We start from the raw sequence: 19,666 nt of genomic DNA, 5'->3' as shown, positions 1-19,666 counted from the left end.
TAAATTCTATAACATACACACACAAACTAGGGAATATTTATTAGCAGCCAAATAACCTACTAGTATGCTTTTGAAATTTGTGAAGAAATGAAGCACCCAGAGGAAACCCACGCAAACACGGGGAAAACATATAAGCTACACACAGATGAGGCCATGGTCGGAAATCAAGCACATGACCACAGTGCTATGAGGCAGAAGTGCTAACCACTAAGCCACCGTGCTGATGTCAGTATAATACATTTATGTCACAATTTATATCACAGATGCAGAGTAAAATTAGCTGTGATTTAGCCATACGCCTCTATTGGCGCAAATGCAATAGGTGTGTGCCAGTCCGCATTGTTCTCCATTGCAAGATGGCGTTACTTTCAGAGCTGCAGAAACTCCCAAAGGCCGAATGCAGGAGTTGGGCGGAGTGGGGGTGCTCAAGTACTATATGGAGCAGTGCAAAATCAGATTTCAACTTGTGGAGGAAGATTATTGAAATTGGATAAAGGAGTAGAGTGGGCACATGTTCATTTCCTCACAGAAAATGGCACGTAATAAAATCAATGTTACTGGACTCTCATGACTGATATAAGTCGTACATAAGACTAAATAAAGCAGTACTTTATGAGAAAAACAGACCTTTTATTTAATGAAAGTGGAGGTTGGACTTTTATATTTACACTTTTACAAGTGCTCATCCGGGGAATTTTTTCCTCCACACACATAGACATATTTTCAGTTTGTGGATGTGTCTCCCAAAAGGGCAAAGTAAGGCTGCACCTTGACATGCTGTGCATGAACAATCCAAACATACCAGTGCAAAACAAAGGCATACTGCAGTCAGGGCCGGATTAAGGGAATGGAGGCCCCTGGGTAAAGGGGGCCTCCATTCCCCCGTGAGGCCCCCAATGTGAGCCGCCCGCTGCCCCCCAGTGAGGCCCCCCCCAAGCACTTACCTGTCAGTGCAGTCCTCCTTCCGCGAAGCGCTGTAAGCTCCTTACTGAGGAGATCTCGCGAGAGTTCGTCAACTCTCGCGAGATCTCCTCAGTAAGCAGATTACTGAGCGGCGTCGGGGATGGAGGACTGCACTGACAGTGCTCAGCAGCATTGATCAGGATGGGAGCGCCCTCACCCCCGGACCGATCAATGATGCTGCTGAGGACTTTGAAGGGCCCCCTGGATGCCCGAGGCCCCTGGGCTATAGCCTAGTTAGCCCTAGGGTTAATCCGGCCCTGACTGCAGTGAGCATCCACTGCGATTCCCAAATAATGCCCTTTAAATCCTATAAAGCTTCCAAGTGCTTCTAACGGACACAATAAATTGGCCTTACAGAAGTGTCACACAGGTGCAAATATATGAGGATAAGCAGGTTCTTATACAGGTAATTTCAATTATTAGCCCCCCCCCCAAAATGGAGAGAAGCTTTCCCACTGAATCGTGGTAGATGTAGGGACGCGGAGGGGTGGAGCGATTGTATCCCAGGCGTCCTTGCTTCACATACAGCACTGTTTCTCACCCATTGTCCAGACTGTCGTCTGGGGAGTCAGGGAAATCTGAGTAAGAGACAGAGTAGTTATCACATGAGGTTTATTGCAGGATATGGAGCAACCACCCTGTAGATTACCAATCCTAAATTGGGGATTTGTTAGTAAAATATCACAGGGCCATGTTTCCATGTTATACTATTTGTAACAAAAAGTCCAGATTTTTGTGCAAGTTATAAACATTTGGAAGCTTTATTGGAGAAAAAAATGTGCTTATAACACCAATTTATTTTATTGACTTCAGTGAGGTCTGGATCCTATTTCATTTCCAACTGTGCAGCGATGAATAATTTATGTGAGTTTTATAGGTTTTTAAAGGATTGGACAACTATTTAAACAAGTTGGCACAAATCATGTGTGCTATTGGCGAGAATGTAGGACATCTGTTTATATGAATTTTAACTGTTTTTAATGTAATTATTGCCTAGTGCTATGTATTTTCTATGAAATATCTATTATAAGTATTTGATTAAAAAAAAAAAAAACTTTATTATTATTTGTATATAATGTCTATTTCATATGCATGGCGATATCTGCAGCTATGACTATATTTATATAGGAGATTAATTTGAGTTTAATGTTTAGAATCATCAGTTAGAGCCCTGTGTTTAGGGCACTATATTTATTTAATTTGCGTTAGGTGTTGTTTGATCAGACACAATTAAATAAGAGGACTTCAAAAAGGTGCCAGGGACCTTCTGGCCTATTAATGTTGTCATTCTAATAGAATAGCAATTTATGAACGTATTTGCTATTTATAAACCCGTATTCTCAAACCGTGTCTAATTAACAGCAGACATTGTAAATAATGCCAATTAAACTCTTTTTAAGCTATGTCCCTTTAAAACTGCGAAAGGATATTGCATTTAGGAGAGAATGAAACATGCCTGATCAGTGAAAAACACTTTCAGCCTAGGCATCAACATCAATCACAATGACAAGTCTTCTCTTCTCTCTTTTTCTTAGAAAATTACACTGAGGTATGTTATCTTAAATAAGCTCTGATATAATCACACCTAAACTGCTATCTTTTGTGAGGAAGAAATTGTTCACCACCTAATTGCATTGCACCTGGCACGCTCGCCATGGATATTTCAGCAGGCCCAGCGCAGGTGTCGTGGTATTATTTAAAGAGATGTAATGAAACATTTATAGCGGGTATTTTTCTGCAGGCGTCTTATCTCATCCTCTGTGAGTAGAACATCACACCGTGTGCTGCGTTAGACAAAGCAGCAGCAAATGACAGACAAAAGTCATTCAAAAGTCAAAGAGAACTCAAGCGGAGCTTCCAAACTGTAGCAGGTAAATCGATAATATAATAATTGTAGGGGAAACAAAATCCCAAAAGGATACAGGACAGTTTAACTGTGAAAGCAAAAGAGGACAAACAAGAAGCTGTGCTCTGACCAAGCAGGTCAGACGTCCCTTGGTGGCCGTGTATACTGGAAGCACACACTCTAGCAGTCTGTCACAGGCTGCTGATGACACTGCAGTAATAGCAAATTCTAGGGGATAGGAGGAGGTTGGTCTCCTAGTACATGCAATGTGAGATATAAATGTGCAACTGCAAGTGCGCACTAGCTATTTGGTATTTTACAAGAGCTCAACAAACTGATTTTCCCTCCTCAAGACTACAAGCCATAATAAAAACCAACCTCACTAAAATTTATTATAATATATAATATAATATAAGAGACACACACACATACATACACTATATGGACAAAAATATTTGAAAATATTCAGACGCTTGACCATTACACCAGCAGGGAATGAAATGACATTGTATTCAAATATATATACTTTAAGATGGAGTTGGTCCCCCTATTGCAGCAATAACAGCTTTCACTTTTCATAGAAGGCTTTCCTCAAGATGTTGGAGTATTTCTGTGGGAATTTGTGCGGATTCATTCTGTAGAGCATTTATGAGGTCAAGCACCGATGTTGGATGAGAAGTCCTGGCTCGCAATCTCCGTTCCAGTTCATCCCAGAGGTGTTCAATGGGGTTGAAGTCAGGACTCTGTGTGCACCAGTCAAGTTCTTCCACACCATTAACCTTGTCTTTGTAGTCTTTGGTTTGTGCACTGGGGCACACAATCATGTTGGAATAGAAAATGGTCTTTGCCCAAACAGTTGCCACAAAGTTGGAAGCATAACATTGTTCAAAATGACCTGGTATGTTGAAGCATTATGATTGCCCTTCACTGGAGATAAGGAGCATAGCCCAAACCCTGGAAAACTGTCCCATACCATAATCCCTCCTCCACCAAACTTCCCAGGTGGTATAATGCAGTCAGGCAGGCAATGTTCTCCGGGTATCCGCCAAACCCAAACTCGTCCATCGGACTGCCAAACAGAGAAGCGTGATTCATCACTCCATAGAACACGTTTCCACTGGTCCACAGTCCAGTGTCCTTTACACCTCTCCATCCCATGCTTGCATGAAGCTGCTTGGCCATGGAAACCCATTCCATAAAGCTCCCGCTGCACAGTTTTAGTGATTACATTATATCAGCTATGGAATCAGCAGAGCGTTGTTGACTTTAACGCACCATGCACCTTAGCAGTCGTTGACTCCGCTCTGTGATTTTATGTGGTCTTCAGCTTTGTGGCTGTGGTTCCTAAACGCCGCCACTTTCTAATAAAATCACTTACAGCTGACTGTGGAATATCCAGCAGGGATGAAATTTCACGAACTGTCTTATTGCAAGGGTGGCATCTTATCACAATACCACGCTTTAAGTCACTGAGCTCTTCAAAACAACCCATTTTTGTATCACAAATGTTTGCAAATGGAGACTGCATGGCTAGGTGCTTGATTTTATACACCTCTGGCAACTGGTCTGATTGAAAAACCTCAATTTAATAATTAACAACTGTGGCCAAATACTTTTGTCCATATGTGTGCGTGTGTGTGTGTGTGTATATGTATACATATATATATATATATATATATATATATATATATATATATATATATATATATATATATATATATATATATACACACACACATACATATATATGTTTGCATGGGTCTCCTCCGGGTGCTCCGGTTTCCTCCCACACTCCAAAAACATACTGGTAGGTTAATTGGCTGCTATCAAAATTGACCCTAGTCTCTCTCTGTCTGTATGTGTCTGTCTGTCTCTCTGTCTGTCTGTGTGTTAGGGAGTTTAGACTGTAAGCTCCAATGGAGCAGGGACTGATGTGAGTGAGTTCTCTGTACAGCGTTGCGGAATTAGTGGCGCTATATAAATAAATGATGATGATGAATGGGACAAATATTTTCTGTACAGTGCTGCATAATTGGCGGCAGTATATAAATAAATGGTGATCATGAACACTAGGGACACTGTGCACACTAGCTGTGCCTCAAAAATGTAAATCCCTACAAATTTATGCTTATTAGGGAGCAGTTGCATGTGCTGTAAAATATCCTCTAAATACTCCATTGCAGAACCACCTAGGGAGAGAGCAGAAGCAGAGCTTTACAAAACCACCCCCTTCACAGAGCCTAGGGGGCTGCTCCTTGCAGATGATTTTCAAGGGCTACATGGCTAGCCTCAGAGCTCCAGCTGAGAACAGGGCTGTGTGAGGTTCTGGAGAACATTACATCTTTCTATTGGTCCTCCTGCTCACACCCTCATTCTGCAGCCATTGTTTACCACTTTAGGTGCAGCTTTAAATAAATGATTCCCATAATAGTAGAGCTATGGGGTTTATACTCAACGTCACTTGTGACTGCTCCTGATTTTTCTCCAGGACCAATAACCTGGAAAATATTGAATGTAATAAATGAGCAGTGCAAGGACGTCATTTAAGTTGATTGGACAACACTTATTTTAAAAATAAAAAAATGGCTTGAGTTCTCCTTTTACATGCAGTATCTCTCAGATATTTTAATACTCTTGAATACTCTCTTTTTTTCACAGTGAAAGTCATACAAAAATATTGATTTCAAAATAATCCATGCTCTAGTATAATTTCCCATTAAGATGTCCATTCAGTTTATCTATGAGCGACATGGCATTTCCTTTTGTACTTGAATAAGTAAACGGTATGCAGTAAAGAAAAAGAAATATTACTAGAACTTACCATTTTCCTTGCAACAGCTTATTAAAAAGAAAGAAATCAGTGTGCATCAACACTTTTATTGAGATTTGCTGTAATCACTTTATTAAAATTGTGGCTGTGTGTTTCATTTTAAAAGTCTGCGCTATAAAAGTAACAGTATAAAATGTGGCACTGTCAGCTGGATACTAGGGAACGTACTCAGCTGACACAAGAGGATGATGCACTGTTGATTTAGTTTTTCTAAAGAAACAAAATTACATATTGATTATCCTAAAAAGATTACAATCTATTCATAACCGTTACTAAAACCTAATAAGCTTGGCCCCTCGATTCAAAAAAACCAGTCAATAATTGGGTAATTAATCCTGTAGCGATACTTAACAGCCACGTTAGGAGCTGCAATTTATGTTCCCATTCTCATATAATAGATCCCAAGGGAGACACGTTGCAAGAAATATTGATCCGCTCGCTGTTTGTCTTGCTTACATTTTTCCTATCTAAGTCAACAATTTTCCCCCCTTTGTTTTTCCTGCAATATCCGAAGCTACAGTAGATGCACTGTGGGAAAAACTTTCCAATGTAAATCTCCCAAATGCCAGTCTTTGTGTTTCACTGTGAAGTCATATCAGCTAGCTGACTACCTGTGGAAGTGTAGAAATCGGGAAAGATATCCGAAAAAAGTATTGGCTCAGTTGAAAGCCTACTCCAAACAATGTTGCTAACAGAACGTAAAATCATAAACAATCTCCTGGTTATACTTGTAGATTGTTTACTCCCCAAAATTGGCCTTAGTGTGTGTGTAATTATGTGCCTGTGGCAGGGAATTTAGATTGTAAGCTTCACTGGAGAGATGATGGTCAAAAGTGTGGCAAATACAAAAGTGTGATGAGAGATGGTCAAAAGTGTAGCAAATACAAAAAAAAAAAAAAAAAGGCAAAAGCAGTAATTACCAAGGAGGAAAGGAGTCACCATAAAAGACTTAAGATGTTGGCGGACAATGTAGCAAATCAGTGAGGGAGAGAGGCGCTGATCCCATTATATAGGTCATTGGCAAGACTACACCTAGTACACTGTGTTTAGTTTTGGAGGTTATATTTCCAAATAAATTAGAGATTGTGCAAAAAAGCACTGTTAAAATAGTGCAGCCTACATTACAAAGCATACCAGGGGGTAAATGTATCAAGCTGAGAGTTTTCCATCGGGTTTGAAAAGTGGACATGATACCTATAGCAACCAATCAGATTCTAGCTGACATTTTGTAGAATGTACGAAGTAAACAATAGCTAGAATCTGATTGGTTTTTCAAACCCGCCGGAAAACTCTCAGCTTGATACATTTACCCCCAGGCAGGCTAATGGACCTCAATATGTAGAGCTTGGAATAGAGGAGGGGTATGTGAGATATGGTAGAAGCTTTAAAAATATATCAAGGGTTTTGACAAGGAATAAAAGAACATGGCCTACAACTGAAGGCTAGCGGGTTTAGAGTAAATTTGAGTAAGAGATACTCTACTGAAAGTGTAGTAGATAGGTAAATAGTCAGAGGTGGCAGAGGCTAGCATGGTAGTGTCATTTAAACATGCTTGGGATAATCATAAGCCTACCCTAAAGCCAGAGAAATGGTTCTTATCCGTCAACAAATTATATGTTTATAATAAGCTATGCTGACATCTACAGCCAAACAAAAATCAATTTTCACAGTCTGGAATTCAATAAATATCAATACAATTTTGAAAGACCTCTATTATGCTCATGTAACAGAATAACAGTTACAGAGAAAACCACACACATAAGGTAATTAAACCTAATATTATTTGTATTAGTGTATCGCCATGGTGCTTCTGGGTATAATAACATCACCATTATATAGTAGCAATAGCCATAGTGTGGACAATTCTATAAATATGGCCAGGTCAAGATAATGCTGTATATAGAATTTATTTTGCTTTCCTTCCCACTGAGCAGTTTCAAATGAAATAAAAGGTCCATTTCCATCATATAACATTTATTTTACACATCATATTTACAATACCCATACTGTTATGGGGGTTTTACTTTCCCATCTGTTTATTTGATTTTTTTTTTTGCACTGCAATCTCTTTAAATGTTATGTTTTGCTGTGTTTTGTAGCAGACTAATAAAATCCCTGGAAAAATTATTGTGCCACTTATTCTTGGAACCTGCTTTGATGCCCCCGTTCTATAAAGCAGTTAACACCTGTGGACACAAGCAGAAGATAAACATTTCTCACTTCTAACAGCCGCATAAGAACACCATTGTAAATCAACTGGTTTTAAAAATGGTTTGCTACATAATCTTAAAGCTATAATTCTTGACTGTTTATAAGTATCTGTGAAGAGGCTCTAATCACTCCTATTACATTTATAAGAGAATGCAGCATGGAAGTAACAGTGAATCACCGTAATGAACCTATTAACATATTCCAGAACCATTAATTATTGATTTATTTGTAATTATCCCTCAGAATAGTCTTGTTCATTACTTCTCTCGAGTACATACACAGATTTTTGCAGTCAAAAAATAATTTGTAAGTCTTTTATATCACTGGTGGTTAGTTCCAAAAAGAATATATTTTTTTTTTAGTCCTCATCCATTTAACTATAACTAGAAATCCATATTTTATGCATCAATAACTATAATGCATATAATCTATTTCACTTACAACCAAAATTGCCCATTTTTATATATCACATACAGTTTTTTTGCTTAGTGTCCCCATGGTTCTAAGTCAAAAGCACTGCATGTCAGCTATGCTTGCTTGCAAGTCAGCTATGCTTGCTTGAAAGTCGGTTATGCTTGCTTGCAAGTCGGTTATGCTTGCTTGCAAGTCGGTTATGCTTGCTTGCAAGTCGGGTATGCTTGCTTGCAAGTCGGGTATGCTTGCTTGCAAGTCGGGTATGCTTGCTTGCAAGTCGGGTATGCTTGCTTTGATTTTACTGGCTATGCTCCATTGGGTGAGTTGAACCATTTGTATTCTGTACAAAGTAGTTTTATTACCTAGACATACAAGCCAATCACACAAGGCTAAATGAACGGTATAGAGTGGCTCCACCTGCCTAAAGTGATAGCTCCTTTCTCTAAAGAATAAAACAAACAGCATGTTAGCTGGATGTAGTATAAATACATCAGTTATTTAGAGAAGCGCCTCTGCCTCAGCCATTGGCCATATATTTTTTTCCCAGAAGCAAGTCATATCTATTGAAAACCTTATTTATATTATTGGTCAATAAGTAAAATAGGTCCCTGTCTTGCACATTGTTTTAATAAATAAGAAAGCCTGCGGCGTGTTATATGAGCATAAAGACACAGGAAGTGCTCTGTTAGAACGTTTGATTCAGAACTTGCAGACTTTTATTCTTTGAGGTCCAAAAAGTTCTCAAATTAAATATTTGATCATACAAGGCATACAAAGAAGAAGTCTGCACAGGCTATCTAAGGATCACTGATGAAACTCTAGGATTTATTTTAGTCCAGCTTCCTCCTTTAATGGATAACTACACCCAAAAATAATTGCATTTTGGGTAGAGTTCATCGTCATCATCACCATTTATTTATATAGCGCGACTAGTTCCGCAGCGCTGTACAGAGAACTCATTCACATCAGTCCCTGCCCCATTGGAGCTTACAGTCTAAATTCCCTAACATATACACACACACACACACAGACACAGACTAGGGTCAATTTTTGATAGCAGCCAATTAACCTACTAGTATGTTTTTGGAGTGTGGGAGGAAACTGGAGCACCTGGAGGAAACCCACGCAAACACGGGGAGAACATACAAACTCCTCACAGATAAGGCCATGGTCGGGAATTGAACGCATGACCCCAGCGCTGTAAGGCAGAAGTGCTAACCACTACGCCACCGTGCTGCCCTAGAGAGTTTCACAAATTAAAAAAGTAATGCAAAACATTACTGGCCTGTGTTTAGCAATTCTAACAATTCGGTAGGTCCCCATTGTCTGTCACAGTCAGGGGATGCGGATTTCGCCTCTCCAATCAGCGTTTATCCATCTTACATCTAGGAAAAAATCCTGCCTCAATGTCTGATGCAGTCTGGTTATGATGCCCTAACACAAGCAGAGGCTTGCACATGCCATCAACAATATGCTGCCACCAAGAGAAAGGACAGTCTGGCCTGGCAGCTGTAGGCACTGGATCGCCAGAACACAGGCAGGTAATATTCTGCATTTATGTTATACTTACAAAACAAATATTCATTTTTGTGTAGAATTACCCTTTAGGCACACAAAGTAGTTCAAAGTCCTAAGTGAATAGATTATGTTTAAAAGAGATTACCCCATGTCACTTTAAGTTTCTCACCATATTATCTTTTTCGCTGCAACATTCAAAAAATGAAATTAAGATGTATATTCCCATTTATACTGCTACTCCTGGTACATCAGGAGTTAGAACCCTAGGACAAAAATTCCACCATAGTATTTAAATTAGCTACCATACTTTTACTTACCTTTGCACTAACATTAGGATATCACTACCTAAACGATGGCAACAGACAGCTTACAAGAATAATGATAGGTGGACTTTAGATAGGAATAAATAGAAGTTTAAAGGTGGCAAACTACTGTTTTGTTGTTACTAGAAAAAGTTACATGAACACCAACTATAGTCCTGCTCATCTTTCATGAAGATTTAAGACAGTCCATCAAGAAGTGGACAGCAGAATATATAAGCCAAACAAATACCAATATTTAATTGCGATGCAGGTCAGATGATTTGCTGTGGTTCCTACCTTTGGATGTCTCTTTCCTATTTGTTTATTTGGGTCCTTCTCTGGGTTGTATAAAGCTACCCCTTCTTGCAGGAGTTCTCTCTCTCGAGCCTCCTGAATTGCTTTCTGGGTAGGACCATTTTCCTTCTTGTGCTTGATTTCATCTATAAAGCAGAATTAAGCCATGATAACACAAGTTGACTTAACAAGCCAAGGATTGAGCAGATTGCAAAAATGGATAAAAGAAACAATATAGAGGATAAGCAAGCTATGCCATGGTACAGAAAATAACACATTTTTCATAGTAAAGAGAGGCAAGGATGGAGACAAACAAGGGGGAGAACCTGAAGAATGGATACATTGTCAGGAGAGAAGGTTGAAGACTGCTAAAGAAGGAGTGGGGCAAAGGAAAGGAAGAGAGCAAATTTATCCAATTTCAAAAACGGAGTTGGAGGTAGAACGTGTTAAGTCCAGGCGGATAAGCAGTTTGGGAAACCAAGAGACTCCCTTTTTGATTCTTGTCAGGGTAATCCTGTGCTAAAGTGTAGCCCCCAGGGGTCCCACATTTTACAGAAAGGAGTTCCTGAGAGAACAGGTCATGTGTGCCATCTTATAGACATAATATATTTTATTTATTACAGCCTGATATGGAGGGATGAGGTGACTTCCATTCTAAGGCCAGTGACATGTGCTGCAGATATTATATGTCAAATACATTTATTCTGGCGGTGGGTGGCATTTGGGACTGGAAAAAGAAGAAGAAAATATTTGAGGTTGATAGAAATATCAATAAGCGTGACTGACATAATGAGATTTCTAATTAAGGGCAAGAATCCTTTTAGATTAGGGCAGTCCCACTAAATATGAAAATGGGCAAGTGAGCAGGACCTCTAACATCTAGTTGAAAGGCATTTTCTTTTATTTTGGCAGAAATTGAGCTGCTGGAAAAGTTGTGCCATACCTCAGCCCAACCCTAGAGCTTCAGGAAAAAAATAAATCTTCCTTTTCATGTGGGTCTTCTGAAGGAGCTAGGCTGGCATAGATGTTGCAGAGAACAAGCCATTGTGCTATAAGGCATGGAATGATGTAAAGGGTCTACTAGTCAAAGGGACGTGCAGACTGAAGCATCTAATCTGTAGATATTGATTACAAAAAAACATTGGAAGGGATAGAAAATGTATTCTAATATAAGTCAGAAAAAAAATATGTTTGTGTGGAAGCAATCTCGTTCAAGAAGTAAATCCCACCAGAAATAAATAAATGTGGTTTCCCAGGAGGGAGGTTAGGGTTTCCCCAATTAGAGCCTGGAGATGGGGAAGGGACTAGTGAGTATAGTTTATTGGCATAGTCCCATGCAGCTAAAGAAAATGACACTGTTGGATGGTTTCTAATTGAAGGAGGTTGGTGGTGATTGGGAAGCCAGAGTAGCGAGGACAGTGAAGTGAAGCTAGCTCAATAGCGAACCAGATCTTTGTATCCAGTGACACTGCTCTCCTGATCCTGTCTTTTGCTTAACAAATTCTGCTTAAAACAAACAACAAAAAGGGGAGTGTCTTTCTGAAAACCCCTATTTATATATACAGACTTATTAATGGGTGAAGTGGTGTAACGAAGATAGAGACAGAAAGTTAAAGTTGATGGAAAAAGTTATACTTAAAGTAAATGGTCATTTTACAGAATAATTATTTTCAGCCTAGTGCACCAGGCACAAGTTACCATATATTGCCATATCGCTTTATGCCAGCCAAAGATCAGCTGCAACAAATTTGATGCAACCCAACTCACAATACTTTGCAAAGGACAATTCAATTCTTTCTGGGAAACTGAACACTCAGCAAATGACATTCTCTTGCTGGAAATGTGTATGTTACTTTCAGTTTGCATGAATCTGTATTTTTATTTGAATCAGCACTTAAGTGAAAAGTATGCTGATATAAATCTGTCACGGTCACCTTGCTGCTATTGGCAATAAAATGTCTCTGGTATGTACCAATAACAGTGAGAACTTTTTGCACATAGATGGAGTCCTATTAACATTTCACGCTAAGCAGCTATCACTAAAAAATACCCTGTCAAACAGTAATGTGGGTTTAAAGCACCATCCACTTGTGGCCGATTTATGAACTGACGGGGCAAGGCTTTCTTGCTTCCGCTTTTACACAGTATGAAAGAATTAGTAGGTGAACAGCTTAATACATTTAATAATTACCAGCTATAGCAGTTTTTATGTCAAATCAATTCTACTGTTTGATCCTTTGCTTGCAACAGCTTGAAAAGACAAAACTGTATTTGGCAAAATAAGAATAACACTAATAAAGCAACAGAAAGCCTGGGGCATATAAGAATGAATTTTTACTTGCGGAGAGAGTTGTGAGCACTAAAGACAAAGCACTGTTAGAGTAAAGCTTTGCTTTGGTACAGCAGAGGTTTTCAATTATGGCAACAAGAATGAACAAAGGTGAGATATTCTGGGAATACCCCTCTTTAGAAGAGATCCCATATTCCCAGATACTTCCCAACACTGGCCTCCTCTGGAATCGGGCAAGGAGCTATGGCAATGCATGGGGTTGTGCTATGTACTCCGGTGGTATCTCTATTGCCAGGCTGCCCTCAATCCCCTCTCCTAAAATCACCCAAAAATTGTCCTGCTCAGCATAGTAAACATACCTCTGAACATCCCATAAGTCTGGACAAACGTGATGATGAGACAGTTCCCATCAAATCAGGATTGCCCAGCCTAAGTCAGGACAGTTGGGGAGGTATGTCCTCATCAGATACACTACAGGCAATGTTACTCAAAATTCTGAAAATGCTGCCCTTAAAGAATATGAAGGTATTAAAGGATGACTCCAGGGGCTTCATAAATTCCATAAAAAAAAAGAATCACTTCATGCTTCAGTCATTATTTCCTAGTGAATTTATAGACTGCATTCTGCTGAATATTGGTTCATTCCACAAAATGGCTGACTCCACTGAGTCTCACTTGCGAAGTGCAAAATGGCTGAGGCGATTTAAGCAGTTGTGCCTGATTACCAGCAAAGCATGCGAGTTTGTAGGAGCAAGGTTGGTGAAGGAGCAGAAGTTTGAACTGGCTGATGGGAGGAGTTGGGGGCTTTTCTTGAACATGCGTAGTAGGTGTCTTGATGTGGCAGGTTTTGCAGAGCAATGCGAAAACAAGATTTCTCTTTGCACAGCAAGTTTATTGAAATGAGATAAAGGAATGGAGATCTTTAGGGTAGCTCCCTGCTGTATAAAAATGCCTACAATTAGTAAACTAGCGGAGATGAGGCTTTGTCCTACAATGTGTATGGAACACGTTTTGCACCTTATAATTGCAAATTAGAGAAGAAATGCTTTTGAAGTGAATGGAAAAAAAAAAGCCTCAAAAGCACACAAACGTGGCACATGTAGTAAGGAAGCCTGATGTCCCTTCACTCACATGATTAATTTAAGCCATAAAGGAGGTTCACCTGAGAATTATTTTAGGAGAAAGGTGTACAACTTTAATTCAATAAAAGAGTGGTCGGATGTTGGATTGTAGGATATGACATTTACACAGTGCACCTCTTTAGGTTTTCCTGCCTCTGCACAAACCTAAGAACATTTCTGGTTTACAGCGGCATCACCTGAGAGCAGCAAGTAAGAGCGCACCTTGAAACGGGCTGGGTAGACTACTTAGGTGTAGCGTTAAAACACCAAGTGCAATTTGAAAAGTAGAACGTACAGGCAATAGGCAGCATTATATGAAAAACTGATTATACATTGTACACATTACAACAATTTTCATTTTGTATTTGTGTTAAAGGATAAATGGAAAAAAAAATATATATATATATATATATATATATATATATATATATATATATATATATATATTTATATTTATTACAGGTAAACATAACCCATTTATAAGCAATGACTATTTTCACCCAATAGGTATTACAGATGGCTATAGTTCATTATGTTTCGTGAAATAGAAAATCTCTCTTTAGAAAAACCACATTCATTTGTCATTAAATAAAAATGTAAGAAATACATTTGTGAATGTAACATATTGCTCCTTCATAATGGGCTATTAGACATAATCATATTAAACGTATGTTGTGTGTCTGATTACTGAGGCCTATCTGATAGACGGGTGCATTAAGCAAACATCACACAGAATTTAGTTAAACATAAAAGGTCATTGGAATGCATGAACAGACCACCGATCAGAAGAAATGAATTTCCCACTGAGAAAAAACTCCTCATATCCGCAGCAATAATAAAGACGCTGCATTTTTGTTTTCAAATTTCTGACATCTCTCAAACACAGGGGTGTTGATAAGCCAGCCTATATTATTTGTACACTTTGCCACTTTTACTCTGACAGCTATAAAACGGATAGTCTTGTAAACATGAAAAGTGTGTACATCCTGTCAGAGTTTTTCCAGTAGCCCTACAGGACAGTTTGTATTGTGCGTTTTAATAAATAGAAGAATGATCCTTTAGTCAGCAGGGAGACTGTGGGCTCATTATTCATCAATGTGAGTAGGCAGTGTGCGGACTGCGCTGTGTCATGGGGCATTGGTTGCCATTCAGAGAGCAGACTTTCACTGTGCCTTGTGTTAAACATACGGATATGAAAGATGCCTAAACCACATGGATTTTATAATGCTGACTTGCCTCATGTTTATTCTTTTATCAAAAGACAAGTCACTTCCTGGAAATACAGAGCAGTACTTCTATTGAGCTCAGTTCTACATATGAAAGGACTATACTGATCATAAGGCATCTAGGCCAACTGAAGCATCAGGAGTCTGTGTTGTATAAGACAAATTGTTTGTAATGTATAATATTATGTTTTTTACTTATGTCCACTTAGTGGAACGATGGAGCTTCTTTTATTTAGAATAGATGCGTTCTATCCCTCGCATACTTGAAGGAAATGCGTCCGATCTAAATGTATTCGCTGCACCCACTCACATACGTCTAGAAATTACATATAAAAAATGATCCCGTCTTTCTTACACAGCTCCTGACATTATGTTCCTCATTAAATTGTTTAGGAGTGCTCCTCACAGTGATTACAGAAGGAAATGCTTAGTGATTAAGCCTGTATATATGACATTTTTAATGAACAGCTGCAGTCCTTTCCTTTTTTTTCCCTTTCTGCTTTTCAGAACTCTCCGGTAATGTGTTTACAGATAAGAGATTATGTACCTTGACGTATTTTTATGCCAATTATTATTTGTTACTTATATGATTGCATGATCATGTTTAGTGCAGTTCATTCCTACATCACATTAACCTTTTCAGTGATAGACAATTCACGGACATAGCACATACCTTTCTTCACAGGGAGCTCAATTTTAAGACCAGATTCTAAATTCTTTATGGTGGCTTGTAAACCAGTCACCTGGAACAAAACAATCAGATATATAGTAGGATATTGAACAAAAATCACAATTGAAAAATGACACTGTTGGAAATTGCAGTCTATCCTTTGTATAGACGTGACACTGCCGGCATCTGGTACTGAAAGGAGTAACAGTGAGTGGGGCATGTTGTTTACAGTATATAGCAGAAGCTTTTATGCACATGTTCTAATTCTGGCACAGATTAAACATCTCACTATGCACCTAATTCATTGTGATGAGAATTTTCTAGGAATGAAATTCACAGCAGGTGGGATGGTAGCTTGCCTTCAGGAAGAACGTATTACTATGGTGCAATTGAAAGCGATGTCACTGAAAATGTATTGGGATATGAGAACAGAGTAACCCGTATTTCTGAAAGAAATTTTAGAATAATTTAGTTTTACACAAACCTTGCACTTAAAATATGACAGGGGAGCCTTTAAATGTATTGAAGTAAGATACAAATTTGGACTTCTAGGGGTATATTTACTAAACTACGGGTTTGAAAAAGTGGAGATGTCATCTATAGCAACCAATCATATTCTAGCTGTCATTTTGTAGAATGTACTAAACAAATGATAACTAGAATCTGATTGGTTGCTATGTGCAATATTTCCACTTTTTCAAACCCGCAGTTTTAGTAAATATACCCCCTAGAGTGTATATAAGTGTAATCAGTTGTACTGAGATAGGCCTAGTCTCTCTTAAAGCAGCAAAGCAATCCCAGGAAAAAAATCATGTGTGTGTTTTTTTAAAAAAAATAAATCACTGTGGCAGACAACACAATGGATGTTGGTATTTTCCATTTCCCCTTGTTCTTCTTTCTTCAGGCTGCTATTAATGATTTACGATTCTAGACAACCATGGCAACCACAATCACATGATTAGAGAGTAGAGGGGGCTTTGGAACACCCCTCTGAGCTCTATCTGCACTGTGACATCCTCCTTCTTACTCTAAAGCTGCTCATACATTCAAATAGCAAAGCACAGTACGCAGGTCCACTCATATACCTATTTTAGCTATAATCATATGGAGCGTGCCATTTTGCAGATAGTGGGACAATTTTAAACACATTATTTAAAAAGTATGTATCCCCATAGTGACAGGCTCTTCTTTATATACAAGCAAGCTAAGTATTAATGTAGTCCCTTCAAATAAGCATCGCCCAATGTGGTCCTTGGACCATAAAAGGTTGTGCATACTTGATATAAAGTACCATCGAACTACATTTTAATTCCCAAAAGTTGCAGTGGAGAACAGTCTGCTATGACTGTACAATAATAAGTAGAAAGCCAATTAAGACCAGCATTTTGAACACATAGCAAGCATAAAAGCTATGCATTTTGTGACTATTATGACAGAAACTGATAACTTGTTATAATACGTCAATATTAATTTATTCTTCCGTAAGAAGTAAAGAATTACAGGGAAATAGATCTGCACCTCTCCCACAGCGCGGTCCCTCTCCAGGCTGGTCAGCATCTTCTGCCGCAGGACCATTTGGTATTTTTCATGCAGCTGTCTCAGCAGTGGCTCATAAGATGCATAATGTGCCTTCAACCTTGCAGAAAGTAAGATAATTGTTACACAAGAAGCCAATATCGACCTTTCATAGATGCATTCAGCAGTGAATACAGCACTACCATTACTTGAAATATTCCTATAGGCTCATTATTCATATTATAGAAAATGTACATCGTATCTTTAATGTGATATTGCTGCAGGTGGTCAATCATTCGTCGTTTGATACTCTACGTGGGGTGCAGTGAACCTGCAGAAGTTTTGCAAAACAAAACTTATGTAGGCAAATGATATGTAAATGTATTTTCTATTAAATACATAACATGCAATCCTCGGTTGTCTAGTCTTTGCTAGTTAAACCAGCACCAAATCACAGCAATTCCGAGCGCCAACATTCATTTAATCTGAATAGAGACAAGAGCGTTTTCAGAGGCATAGCAACAGAGGAAGCAGGGGTAGCAACGGCTCCAGCGCCAGGGACTCCGGCAGTCCTACTGCACCCCTAATATGTTCTACAGGCTCAGAGCTGGTTCTCACCTTCCTTGTGTGTCCGCAGAAGCGGCACCAGCAGAGCTTATTTGGCGGTTATAGCAGGATCTTTAAATTAGGTACAATGTGTGATGGTGTCACAGCACTCCAGGGGGGCCAGCACAGAGGTTCAGGGACTTTTAGATACTAGTAAAGCAAATACAATATTTTCTGTCTGGCTGCCCCTGGCATTTTCTGCCAACTTTTATGCGCAATGTGAAAACTAATATACTGCCATTGGGGTCATTTTTATATTTAGCTCATCTGTCTTATATTCACAGCTTGTAATGTTCGATACTGTATGCAGGACCAAGTACACAGGATGGGGATAGGACAGGAAGCTGAGATGCCAAAACTTAATAGGATTAAAATGTAAAAGGTATATACATGTTCTTATCATTGATGCTCATATTCGATTACTGTAATATGACACTTCTCATAGCCTATATACACTGTATAATGGACTGCGTAAGTTCAGCTGCATACACCACACACAGTTAGTTGGGCTACACACACACACTTTGCAGTGAATTTTGTTATCTCATGTTAAGATGCAGGTAAACATGCGTATAAAACTATATTGTGTATTATAGATGCATTTTATATGCAAAGAATATAAATGCTTCTTAACTGCATCTCATTGCGTTTACAAGGTGCTACCGTTGAAATGAATGTAAGTTTACAACTGCTTTGACATGTCAGACGCACAGAAATAGAACAAGATGCATGTAAACAATTCACTGCAAGTTAGACGCAATTATGTACAGTCTGATTTGGTACAATTATTTTTATTACACGTGCCTAACCTGCTCTAGAAACACATCTTAATTGCAGAATTTTCACCCCAGTGGGTACATAACCTAAATATGATTAAAAAAAAAACCCGTTAAGCTAGCACTTATAGGGGCAGATTCAATTCTATAAAATAGCCACGTAGTGTCGCGGAACGGCCGCGAGACACTACGTGGCAATATTTTTTAGTGAAAGTACTGCTCAATTTTGCTCGTGCCCCACAGAGGTGCGAGCAAAAGTAAAAGTTAGTTTTTACCGTATAAACGGTAATAAAGCGCGGCTGCGAAGTTCTCAGGAACACGGCGGCCAATTGAATCTGCCCATAAAGCTATTCTTTACTACATAAGTCAGGGAGGGATGCAAATCATCCAGCTCTCACTATTTGTTTAAGCCTCCTGGGAGAGAAGGTTCACCAAGACTGGGTGTACTGAAGGTTGCACAACTTTTAAATAAATTGCCACTAGCAAATGAACGATGCTAAACAGCAATTTTACCATCAAGAATATCAAACCGTTCCTACTTTGACAAACACATGAAATGAATGGGTCTTGTGGAAACAAATATACAACTCAGCTCTTCAGTCCTGCTCATTTCTAGTCTGTGCACACAACTGCAAACAGACTACTGTCAGGTGTCCTCAATAAAGCAGCACAACAGCTATAAAACAGTGATTTTCTCAGCTTCATTCACAGTAAATGCTTGATTAACCCACCTGCCAAGAAATGACACCAACACACTTTACTTTAAGCCTCTGCATCGTTTTTTGTAAATCACTTTATACAGCGATATTTGAGCATATTGCAGAGGCACAGTACCAAATTAGCAGACATTTCGGCCTGGATTTGGAACAGAGGCATGCATAATTCAGTAGCAGATTTATAATAAATCCCATTGAAAGGAACAGGATTGTTTTCTTTAGCAATTCAAGGGGTTTATTCGTATACAAGTTCCTGTGTAGTTGAGATCTCTCTTATACACAATCCGATACTTGAACATTACATTACAGAATACTTGGCTTGCTTTTACCTGCTTAATGCAAAACAACAGCTTAAGTTTGTAGTTTTA

The 19,666-nt window shown here is 38.9% G+C and overlaps 1 protein-coding gene across 2 annotated transcripts in view; it reads right to left on the bottom strand.

The window, feature by feature from the left end:
• The window catches only part of SPAG16 (sperm associated antigen 16), a 696,430-nt gene that overhangs the window by 619,091 nt on the left and 57,673 nt on the right, over positions 1–19,666 (bottom strand). For both annotated transcript variants that reach the window (XM_075180327.1, XM_075180328.1), the window contains exons 7-9: positions 17,204–17,321; positions 15,689–15,758; positions 10,382–10,524 (exon numbers count right to left, since the gene is read on the bottom strand). In XM_075180327.1, the coding sequence (XP_075036428.1) occupies positions 10,382–10,524; positions 15,689–15,758; positions 17,204–17,321 (331 nt within the window). The remainder of the gene's footprint in view (positions 1–10,381; positions 10,525–15,688; positions 15,759–17,203; positions 17,322–19,666) is intronic.

This window comes from Mixophyes fleayi, chromosome 7, assembly GCF_038048845.1.
Source record: "Mixophyes fleayi isolate aMixFle1 chromosome 7, aMixFle1.hap1, whole genome shotgun sequence".
Taxonomy (NCBI): Eukaryota; Metazoa; Chordata; class Amphibia; order Anura; family Limnodynastidae; genus Mixophyes; species Mixophyes fleayi.
This window is presented reverse-complemented; position numbering and strand designations above follow the sequence as displayed.